General features: G+C 39.8%; 1 protein-coding gene across 1 annotated transcript in view; it reads right to left on the reverse strand.

Annotated features, from left to right (window-relative positions):
* The window catches only part of LOC6051283 (myosin-G heavy chain), an 86,244-nt gene that overhangs the window by 19,448 nt on the left and 54,224 nt on the right, over positions 1–12,572 (reverse strand). Inside the window, 2 exon segments of the mRNA XM_038254346.1 lie at positions 5,150–5,333; positions 5,579–5,916. Of these exon segments, the coding sequence (XP_038110274.1) occupies positions 5,150–5,333; positions 5,579–5,916 (522 nt within the window).

The raw sequence follows: 12,572 nt of genomic DNA on the forward strand, positions 1-12,572 counted from the left end.
AGGGTTAAGTTTTAGAGAAAAGTGGTATTTGGGGCACTTTTAGAGCTCTAAAAAACAAACATTTTTATTATCTGACAAGTCAATTTGGACTTAAGGGTCAAAAGTTACAGCGCTTTTAAGATAAAAAAGATGCAAATTTAAAACTTAAATATCTCGAAAAGGCGCAAGCCAAATTTTAAGCACTAGGTTGCATTTGAAAGAGGAGATCCAGCACTACAAACGCTGAAAAAATCTCAGAGGTGTTTTTCTTTAAACTCGAGATATCTTCATTTGAAAAAGTCTAATTTTCAAGGGAAAACCTTATGGGACCACCCTAACGAATTTCGAAAATTGTCCAAATATATGTTTTTCCATGTAATTTTGGCCGCTGAATCTGAATCTGCCCTCAGAATTGACCCAAAGTGTCGAAAAATCGATTTTTGGTCATATTTTGGATTTCCATGTAAAATTATCATTTAAACCCAAAATATGACCAAAAATCGATTTTTCGACACTTTGGGTCAATTCTGAGGACAGATTTAGATTCAGCGGGCAAAATTACATGGAAAAACATATATTTGGACAATTTTCGAAACTCGTTAGGGTGGTGTCCCATAAGGTTTTCCCTTGAAAATTAGACTTTTTCAAATGAAGATATCTCGAGTTTAAAGAAAAACACCTCTGAGATTTTTTCAGCGTTTGTAGTGCTGGATCTCCTCTTTCAAATGCAACCTTTTAAGATATTTAAGTTTTAAATTTGCATCTTTACCTTAAAAGCGCTGTAACTTTTGACCCTTAAGTCCAAATTGACTTGTCAGATAATAAAAATGTTTGTTTTTTAGAGTTCTAAAAGTGCCCCGAATACCAATTTTCTCTAAAACTTAACCCTGAATTGCTACGTTAAAAAAACTGATTTTTGAAGGTTTGCTCAGATGCTTTTTATAAATTTGGTCGTAGAAGGCGTAGATTACGAGATAAAATTTTAGTGTCTTCGACAAAGTTGCTTGGATTGGCAAGCCCGTCAACTTTCTAGAAGACGAAAAATTCCCAAAAATATTCCTGTAAAGTTAGATTTCCAAATCACCCTAATCGTGAACCACCTAATTTTCAACCAAACCAAAAGTTGCCCCTTTCCATATGCAACAACTCTTCTGAAGACACCAAAGCTCCAAAACTGAACCATTTTTCGGAAAATCCATTTTCCACTTAATTTTGCGATCTGGACCACTGTGCAATGTAGATTCGAAAAGCATATTAAATTTCCCATAAAATGGCATGTTCCAATTTTTTTTACAGTTAAGTAACGGAAAATGGCAGAGTTTTTAAAACTTTTTTAGTGTTTTTTTCGATGAAAAATACGTTTTTTTTTTCGGAATTCTGAGTACGCCATCAAATCGGGCGTTTAATTTTACGTGAAAGTCTCTTTGACACCAAATTTCTATCTTATCAAGGTGATAAGAGGCTGCAAATGATTGAAAAACACGTCTTTTTTCGCATGTTCAAAAATGGAAGGGGTCGTACCGCCCCTCCGTCACGACAAAAGTTATCTCTGAGGACAAAGTTTCACGCAAATCGAAGAGGGTTCGGGGCAACTTTTTCCGATTTCGTGTGAGTTGGTAGAGAATTACCCATACAAAAAAACAGTTTTGTATCTTTTAAAGATTAGAAGACCTGGTATAACATTCAAGAATAAAAAAATCTTTAAAACTGTTTTTTACAGCTTTGTATCTAATAAGTAGATTTGCATCAAATCGGGCTTCCAATTTTACATAAGAGTTCCTTTGACACCAAATTTCCATCTTATCACTATTTTAGGTTGCAAATTATTGAAAAACATGTCTTTTTTCGCATGTTCAAAAATGGAAGGGATCGTACCGCCCCTCCGTCACGAGATATCACAAAACGGACCTCGGATTCGTGACAAAAGTTATCCTTTAGGACAAAGTTTCATGCAAATCGAAGAGGGGTCGGTTCAACGGCTGTGTGAGTTGATGGAGAATGACCCAGATAAAAGATTAAAAAGTTGTATTTTGTTTCAAATTGCATACATAAGCTTAATAAGAGTACATAGTATTTTGAATAGTTAGCAATTAATTTTACAATTTTTTTTTAATTAGAATTTTAGTATTTTTTTTTGCGGCCTGATTTTTTGGAGAGATTTTGAAGGGTGGAACTAAAATTTAAAAAAGAAAATGCAATGGCCTAACTGTTATCAACCAGCGTACCAGACCGCGGTGTACGAACTTCAAATCGTTTTTGTGATCTGTACGAACCCAGGAAGTTAAATGACCTAAAGAAATACAATCAGTAATAGATATCAAGCCTCTTTTTACTCTCGTTGATGTAGGATGTAAAAACCTACACTTTAAGGTCCAACTTCAGATTCATCAAAGATTCCAGGCCAAGTCAGACGACGCAAGCAGCTCCATCCTCCAACCTGTCGAGTCATCATCGTGTGCCTACAGAGCAATCGTAAACTTTTTATAGGATCACTGAAAAGAGGCTGGAGACGCATTTCCAAGCCATAAGTCGTCACCACCATCGCTGTTGCGTTGTAATGATTAGGTTTTGTGGCCCAATCAACTGATGCTAACCCGGGGTTGTCACAAAAAGAAGCCCCCATAAAGTCTGCCATCACAGAGGACAGGTGCCAGAGCTGGTGTGATGTGATGCAGCCTCAGTAATTAAGTTTGTAGCTTCTTGGAATGTCTAATGACTCTGCGGCGCAGATGAAGACCACGGCGATCAATTCGTCCGTTATCGCGATAGGCCACATCCATCTGGAAATATGCTAATCTCGAAAGAGGGGGGGACTCCTTTTTTGGGTGAAACCATTTCACCGCGCGCCAACGACTTTCTGTTTGGTCGGTCAAGTCGACTCTACTATTAAGAGATCTCCGGAGCCTGGTGCGCGGGGGACACTAAAAAAGTGGAAAGATGCCGTCTCCTAGGAGATTAGGCTAAGTCGCGAGAAAGAAAGGCAACAAAAAAAAACAACACACGCCCGGGTTGGGTGATGTGGTAAAAGCATCATCAGCCACCAATTTGTTTCACAGCATCATCGTTGGATCACTTAAGTTGAGGAGAGTTGGCTTTCGCCAATGGGCTCCAACTTGAGCAACCCAACAACAACAGTTACTTTTAGATTTCCTTCTTCGGAAATAACGCCCGACACGTTCCTCTTCTGCTCGCGCAGAGTTCCCGAGACCGCGGCGGTGAAACGAGCTTCGTGGAGTTCCTTCTTCATCACTTTAACAAACGCACATCTACAAAATCTACTTAAGCCGCGGCTAAGGTTAGGGTGTAATGTGAAAGGGGAAGCGGGGGGTAACCATAAACGCCGTAGTTGAAATGTTGGACTATTACAAACCAGTCCCGCTGCAAAAAGGTATATCTTCATTGATTAGACTACTGCTGCCAGAAGTTGTTTTTCTCAATGAACGCGGGAGCAATTTTTATAATTTCTTGGCTCACCACTTCAGCAAACGGGTGCAAATTGCTTGCTGCCGACGAAACGGGAGCTTTCAGGGGGTTTTGCCCTCAAAGAAAGAAGGGTTCGAGGGTCTTCAGTCTCTAACTATGCGTGAAATTGAACGAAAACCCATTGGAGCATGATTAATGATTTCGGGCGCAGGTTATCGGAGCGGCACTGGATTACGCAAAGAGAAAAGGGGGTTTTGGATTGGTTTTTGAGGTGAAACTGTGAACCGAGTGAACTAGTTTGTCTTGTTGTTACAAACGGCGATTGGACAAATCTACTAAATATCAGGGTTGCAGGGTCGAAGTCGGTGGAGTCGCTACTTTCGAATATCCGGATTCGGATTCGAAGACCATCAACAAAACAGCACAGGACGACATGTAAATAAGTTTATGAAATAGGTCAAAATTGCACAATATCGCCATAATCAAAAGAATGGAAGGCATAACTTTTAAAGTGATTTTTTATCTGAAGTCTTACTTTAAATTTTTAAGAATACCATCAAGTTTTAGTGACAAAAAGTTAAATAAAAAATCACCAATTATTTTTTCCCGTGTATCATTTTTTCAGTGTAGTCCTTATCCATACCTACAACTTTGCCGAAGACACCAAATCGATCAAAAAATTCCTTCAAAAGATACAGATTTTTGAATTTTCATACATAATTTTTGTATGGACAGCTGCCAAATTTGTATGGAAAATTATATGGACAAACTAATAATGCAAAATGGCTTCTTTGGCCATTCTGAAAGAACCACAAAAGTTTCAGCCAGATTAAAAAATACAAAAAATAACATTCTAAAAAATGACCGATTTTGTAGCGAATTGCTCCCCTCTTAAAATTATTTTAAAAGCTTATGGATAAAAAATAGCACTCAAAAAGAAAACTTTCAATCACTCTGATTCGTCTGCAATGCGTTGTAACAGCCATTACGACCTCCAACATTTTTTTTACCAAAGCGAATTTTAATGATAATGATTAATGTAATGATCATTTAACGGACGTGCACATGATCAATTTTAAGCATTTTTGAAGTATTATATTCGTAAACTGAACGAAAATCTATCGGAATGCTGCTTAGTTTACAAATGGCGTTTAGGATCTTTTGAATACTAACCCGAGAACTCAACATTGATGAAAATGCATATGGGACATTTATGCGAACAGGGGCAGTACAAGCTATGAGGTTCCTATGTTTATATAACCTTTTAAAAAAATCACTCTGGTAATATGCATTTGTGAAAACCACACATTTCTGTCTAGAGAAAAAATCGTTAAAATACTTATTTGTTTTATCTTTGAAAATTATGTTTAGGTCCATACAAATAATTTTCAAAGATCAACAATTTTTCAATTGTCAAGTCCTTATATACAATTCAAATTTAAATTTGTTTCATTTAATTTCGTTGAAATATTGTTAATGTTCAAAAAATCACTAAATTTATCAAAAGTTGAGCAATTAATTATGAAAACCTCTCAACATGGCCCTCAATAGCAAAGTTATCACTCATCCCTTTTATTGCAAGGGGTTGAAAACCCAGGTGATCTTTGATCGTGCACGCACCGAAACCCGCCAAGATCTACCCGCCGATCATCTACTAGGGCGGTGTCGCTTTTCACGAGGGAAAATTTATGCTCATAATGTTTGGGCTTCCAATGGAAGATTGCATGAAGTTAAGCGCCAGACTTACCTCCGAGCAGTATCGTTCCGGTGCTGTTGTGGTGGGGCAGCGGGTACGGGATGGAGGTGTTTCGTGGCGAAACCAACGGCATCACATTATTGGAGTGCTGTTGGCTCGCCTGATGGTTGCCAAGCGTCGCGGCGCCATTGCCCGTCGCCGGTATGCACTGCGCCGACGCCACTATCATGTGACTCTGGAAGGGAAAGACAGTGAGAGAGGGGAAAAATTAAGAGTGACTCCATGGTAAGTAGTAAGATTTCCCGCAATTCGTTAGCGCAATCGATTGCGACCAACTCAACGCAGAAATGGGACGGCAATTCAAAGTCGAGCAATTTTCAAATAAATCAAACACAGCTCGAACCTCCCCCTAATAACAGTCATTTGGCCCCGTTGAACACCACACCGGGAGAGTGATTGATTCTGAAACTTTTTCCGTACCTTGCCATTAGTGCAGCTGTTGCCGTTGGTACCGTTCAGGTGTGACAGAATGTTGTTCGCACCTCCGCCGACGGCCGCGGCCACCAGTCCGGTCGTTCCGTGGCCACCGAGCGTTTGTGGGTTTGGATTTGGCGTTGCTGTACTGTTGTTTGAGTTGTTGACTGCGTTGTTGACCGCGTTGTTGACTGCTGTGGCCACGGTTGGGCCACCGGCCGCCGTGGCCGCTGGTGCCGTCTGGCCAGCACCCGTGTGAAGTCGATTCCGCAGCGTTACCAGTTCCGAGCTGAGGCTCTTCAGTCGCTGCTGCAGGTGGACGGCTTCGTTCGAGGAGGATGCATCTGGAAATGGGATGAAATGGAAAAAAACATGAATTTGGTTAAAAAAGTGACAAAATTACTTTAAAACTTATGATATTGTAGAAATAGTAAAATCAAATAAGGAAATATGCAAGCTTATATTCAGTGTTGAATAAAATCTTTTTATATTCAAATACATTCTTGTTTTTACCTTTTGACAAATGGACCTAACTGTTTTTTTTATTACTTAAATAATTCGACTTGTTGAGAAATTGTAGGATTGTTACTATTTGACTAGAACTTTTGAAAAGGTCAAAATTAAGTGTTTTAGGACCTTTGAAATGTATATTATTATTTTTGTAATGTTATGGACCATTAGTTTCTGAGATATCAGTATTTGAATCAACAATTTGACTATATTTTTTCTCAACACCGCATTTTTACTTTATGTTTTCGTTTATATGCGTATCTCAGCAAATAATGGTCAAATTCGAATTTATATAATAAATTAACCTTTTTTACAGTGATTTGAGGATTTTGGAATAAAACTTTTTATTTCAGTTGGTCTGGAACAGAATAAAAATTATGGCAAAACCTACATTGGCAAAGTTACATAAATTAAATCAAATTACCAACACATAATTTTCCAATAAAATTATATGTTCTACTTTACATTGCTTTTTGAAGTCCAAAAGTTGGTTTGAAAATTGATTTTCGACGATATTTTAGGTCGAAGCCTGTCTAGAAGCCTAGAAGGTTAGAGGATTGAAATAAAAAAAATAATAGCTGTAAAATATTGGAGTAATATTACAGCTAAATAATAAATTGCTGATTTCTTTTTTTGCAAAATATTTAATTTTATTAAGGTCAATGTTTTCTACTTAAAACGTTGTTTTTGAGGCATGGTTGTCAAATCATACTGGATTTTGCAATGTTTTATCACCCATTATCGTCGAACTGACAACAAAAATGACGACGACGTTATTTGTAATTTGTTGCTTTATTGGATACGATAACTTGTAGTGTGTACTTTTCATCAAGTCAATAAAATAATATATTTAATTTAATTTCAAGATAATAATATATTTAACAACCTTAGACTTGGATAAGATTGATAGCTCAGATTAATTGATCAAAACTTTGATCGGTCAATTTTGGTTTAAAATAACAATACGACTAGGATGTATTGCTCTACAGAATGTTAATTTGTTTGTTGACCCACCTCCAGTAAATGCTATTATATCGTAAAATTATGCATTATTGTTCAATAACTTATTAAATATACAAAAACGCAATGCTATTTAATCAAATTACAGTCCCTGTCCACGATTATCATGTGCGAAGCATATTTTACTTTTTATAAATTAATAAAACATTCACCTAATAACTATAATTTTCTCAACCCCTCGATCAATACTGCACCCTTCAATGAGCATTCCCCGCCAGCCAGCCAGGAAAAGTGCCACTTTCACAAAAGAACCTGTACTCTCCGTCCCTGTTCCTTCGCCCAAGGAATCCCTCAAAGCATCAATTTTGTTTGACCTCGAAAAGCCAACCAGCCAGCGCACAAAGCTAGCATTTTAGGGCTGCCTCACAATCATATGATATCACCGTGGGACAGGTTCGTCGCTTGCTGGGCCACCCCAAAAAAGGAATCCCAAAAACCAAAACACCGACTTTGGCGGCGGCCCCTCAACAATTATTTCGTAATTTTTGCCAATCCCACCTATGACTGGTCCACTTGAGAGCGCGAGAGAGGATTTTGAGGTCCTCCCCGAGGGCACCTCCCGGACCAAACGATGTGATTATTATAACGGGAAAGTGGCTTGGTTTTTGGCCTCCGGGAGGGGGGAGACCCGAAACCGAAACCGAAAAGGGACCGCTGCCTCCCAGCTTTGGGTTGTTTATTATTTTGTTTTTGTTTTCACCGCGGCGTCGAAAATGTGTCACTCACGACGATCGGGAAACCTGTCCCAACCTGTTGACGTGGTGTGTTTTTTTTTTGCTCTTACGGGCAGATGAGACAGTTTGACGGAGATGAAATCCTTTCCAATTTGCGCGGGAAAGCTCCCGAGGACAGCCCGAACCCGAAAACGGAACGTAACATTCCGGCCCGTCCCGCCGTCATCGCCGATGGTGTTATTTGAGAATTTTAATGATATAATAAGATTAAGATCAACGTCAACGTCGCGAACATCGGCGTAATTGCCGGGGCCTGGGATGTCGCGGCACCTGGTAATTATCTGCGTGTGTATGTTTTATTTACTGGGCCTTGCAAAGTGGCCTGAGTTCGCCACACTGGAGGAGGCTGAGTTCTGGACGTCAAGCGGCGAACGAAGCCAGGCGAATTGGAACGAATTTATGCGAGGGGCACGTGAAATGGGGGGTTAATTTTTTAAATCCCTTCTTCCTTAGTTGGGTTTTTTTTGCATGAGGGGTAATGGGAGCAGATAATTCTTTATGACAAGTTTGGGAAAAGAGAAAACGAATGTGAGATAAAGGGTAGTTGTGGATTGACACTGAAATAATCCGTGACTTCAATTAAGAAGTTCGAAAATGTTTAACTTCAGTTCTCAGTAGTGACAAAAGAGATGATGATTTTAACATCTGAAAAAATGTTATTATTTTCATTATTTTTAATTTGTTGCCTCTGTGCTCTCTTGTTCTTAGCTTGCTGGGATTTCTATCTACTAAGCATAAGAGAGCACAGTGGCATCAATGCACAGTTGTCCAGATCGCAAAATTAGGTCGAAAATGGTTTTCCCGAAAAATTGTGAAATTTTGGAGCTTTGGTGTTTTTATAAAAGTTGTTGCAAATGCGAAGGGACAACTTATGATTTGGTTGAAAATTAGGGTGGTTCATGATTGGGATGATCTCAAAATCTAACATTTCAGAATGGAATTTTGGGATTTTTTGGTCTTCTAAACCAAATTTAGAGAAAGCATATGAGCAAACTTTCAACAATCAGTAATTCGAACGTAGCAATTCAGGGTAAAGTTTTAGAGGTCGTAACTCGGAGTGCTCGGCGACGGGTCTATATTATTAAAGTCCTCTCCATAGCGTCGTAGCTCGGGAAGCATCGAAAAATCATAACTAGGATAAGGTAAACATAAAGAAAAGAAGATCATCCTTAGAGTATGAAATAGTCTATATTTGAATTTCGGAAATAATGTCGGGCGTTTGAATTTGGGACCTTGAGAAATATAAAAAAAACCCGATTCTTCGGCTCACTTAAAAAACAATCCCACGTTTTTTCAGCGTTTTGGCTGTAGTGAATCAATAAAAGAAGAAACACGCCAATGTTTTTACATATATGGAAAGATAATTGATTTTCCTACATAGAAATGTCGTGTAGAATGAACAATATTTTAACTGTGCTTCCCTTGAATTGAAAAAACAAAAAAAAATATTATTAACATTTGAATGAACAAAAAGTTTAAAAAGTGCATTTTACACCTGCCCAGTTGTTTTGCAATCATAAGTTTTTAAAATATCCAAGTAATAAAAAAACATTTTTTTTACGCCGAAAAAAAATGGGTCTTGCAAAAAATTTACAAAAAAGGCATTTTTGGGACCACCCTAGCAAGTAGTAGGTCACCCTGATGGCCAATCAACAAAAAAAATAAAATACGGGTTTAATTATTTTGGCCAAAAAAAAAATGTTGAGCCCGATGGAAGATTTTTTTTCGGTTTATGCTCTTTTCACACCTTCCATCGGATGGGGAAGTATAAAGTCGTTCCCGGCCTTAGTTACCAAACCTGCTGTGGTGGCATCGCTGGCGGTGGTTGGACTCGCAATCCAAAGGTCGTCAGTTCGAACCCTGGGGTGGAAGGTTCCTTGGAGTAGAAAGAGGTTTGGGTGCCCGCCCCATTCAAGTCTTCGGACTATAGTAAAAAATCCGATGGTAAAATCACATGCAAAACCATGCACATCACTTTCGTCAAAAAAGACACTTAATATTACACGTTGCATGTACAATTTTTGTAAACACAAAAAAAAACTTGCAACCGACGGAATCCAAACCCAGCACCAATAGTAAGGACTGGCGCCTTAGCCGGCTCGGCTATCAGACCAATGAAGAATTTAAAGGATAAACGCATTTCGATCAAGTAGGTTTTCCGTACTGATAAACTACATATTCGAAGGTGTAATATTACATAGAATTTCATAGAATAATGCAACATTTATTTTACACTCAGGCCCTTTAAACGCAGCTGGAATACTATTTTTTTTTCTGTGTAGGTGCGAGCAGAAACTTGCAAAAGAGACCACAAAAGACCTGGGGGTCATGAACGTGGATGAATGGTTTGTTGGTTCTCTTTTGAAATGGAATTGCTGTATAGAGGAGAAAAGCAACTCGCGACAAAATTTTGAGGCTAGGAATTTTGACAGGTATGATTTTCATAAAGTATTCGCCTCCTTTTCTCTCCCACAGAAAAACTGGGAACAATGTAGCTGTCAAACTAGGCCAAAATGTTAAAGACTTTGAGTGATTTGAGTTCATTTCTGACGTCACGATTTTCTCCTCTATAGACAAGGAAAACCTGGGAAAAATGTTTTGCGCGTGTATTTATGTTGTAATTGTTAAACGTGATTTTTTTTTTTTATCGAAGCAATCCGTGCGCGAGACTGGACGTAATTTTTTCAAGATGTCATTTTTCAATCCTAAAAAATTTGATTAAAAAATACAAAGTTAAATAAAATAAGGATATTCAGCCGGTAAATCTGTTGGTGGCCAGTGATAGCGATAGCAGTGGAAAAACCTCGTGACGCCCAGGAGATGGCGATTGCGGACAATATCGGCGGTTAAGCAGCAGCTGGTGCACACCACTAAGTTACCATCGGTTAAAACGTCGTGTGGTTCAAGTCCTGATGTTCAAGATTATCAGCCAGGCCAGGATGGGTAGCTTTCACCAACACCTGACTTGTCCCTCAAGATTTCACCGGAATCCAGGAAGTTGTTTGCTGTTTTGGTTCCGTACCAATTTGGTTGCCGGCAGTTCAGCAAATAAAGGACAGAATTCCAAGAAGATTCAAATGACATTTCAAGACCGATGATGCCGGAGTTGAAGATTCCCGATTTGGTGAGATCGCTCCTTTTCTTATATCAAAATACACTGTCACTCATTCTAACATTCATACATTCCATTTAAGACTAACCACGCCAATTTACTATATACGCGGTAGGGTGTTCCCTTGGTCGTTCGCTGTGAGTTGTGGATTGCCTGCTTCTCTAATGAAGGTTCGACTAGGGGGGCATGCTTATTAATTTCTCGTCGCTCCATACCCTCAGTGACGTGATGGGAGCAAGGGCGTCTATGCGAAGTGTCCCTACACCCGCTACAGATTTCCGGCGCTTGGGGAGGGAAGAGGGAAACCATTTTGTTCTATGCGCCGGTATTTGTAGCACTAAAATTCGTGCAAAAAAACTTATGCACGTGGGTGTACAGATTACGTAGTAAAAGATGATCGAATTGTTCACCTAGCGCTCACATGTGTTCCAGGACCAAGTTGCCTGCGGGTATGGGGATCATACATACATACATACATACATTTATGTTGTAATTGTTAAACGTATGTAATCATTTGATTTGTCTCCAAAACTTTGCATTTATAATCTTGACATCAAAGGACAATTAATATCACATTACCGAGTTCATTGCCAAGAAGCAGCATAACTCCTCGTCAACTTCTCTAAACCGGATGAGCCCTTTGCCCCATTATCCACACACACGCCAAAATGAGACATTTAATCGAGGATAATGAAAGAACGGGGCAATTATCCTCATCGTCGTCGCCGCCGCTGATCTGCTCTCGTGTGGCTTAAATTACACCGAACATAATGCAGCATAACTGGGAATGAATGAATGGGAGGCCCGAAAATAAGCACTTGGCCGGGGCACGCAAGCTTTGGTTCTTCGCCGCCGGGGGCAAATCAGAATTCTTTTCGAGATTCGAAAGAAAGAAACAACAAGAAAATCTTCCAAAAACAATCGCCAATTTCTTCACCTCCCCTCTTAGTGCTGCAAAGCGCCCCATATAATTATTACAAGCTTTAGAGCATTATTAATAGCCCCTCAAGGGGGGAGGCAGAGCAACAAAGACCCAAACTCAGACCACAGTCGTCGAAGACGAAGCCGTTACGAACTTCGCCCCGCCGAACCAACCCGCGCTAATTCCATTGTTCCCGAAGGGGGGCCACAACAAATCCGAATTAGTCGAAGAAAGCTCAACAAAAGCCGCGCCAAGTCCGGGTCGGGTCGTAGAGAGAGGGACCTCCACCAAATGGGCCTCACCTGGTCCGGGCGGTCCGGGAAAAAACGGTGGCATAAATTACGAATTGGAAAGCTTGTTTCACATGTCAAAACTGGCCGCCGCCGTCAGAGACACAAGTTGATGCCTCGGGGCTCAAATCCTTCTGCGCAGTAACAGGTCAGGTCAAGTCAGGCGAAGGTTTGGTGCTGGATCTACGGTGGGAGCCCCCGAGGGCTTGCGCAAGGTTTTTGAACGGCGGGTTGTGACAAGTGTTGTCATTGTGGTCTACGAGGGATTTGGGTTGGGCCCGTGGGTAACCGGTAGTGGGTCACATTTTGGCGAATGGTTAAGAATTGCTGGTGTGATTCTCACGCTAAGGTTGTTTCCCGAGGGTATAGTTTAAATTGGCCATTAGAGGACTAATGTGTTGTGTTTGTTTGT

This window comes from Culex quinquefasciatus, chromosome 2, assembly GCF_015732765.1.
Source record: "Culex quinquefasciatus strain JHB chromosome 2, VPISU_Cqui_1.0_pri_paternal, whole genome shotgun sequence".
Taxonomy (NCBI): domain Eukaryota; kingdom Metazoa; phylum Arthropoda; class Insecta; order Diptera; family Culicidae; genus Culex; species Culex quinquefasciatus.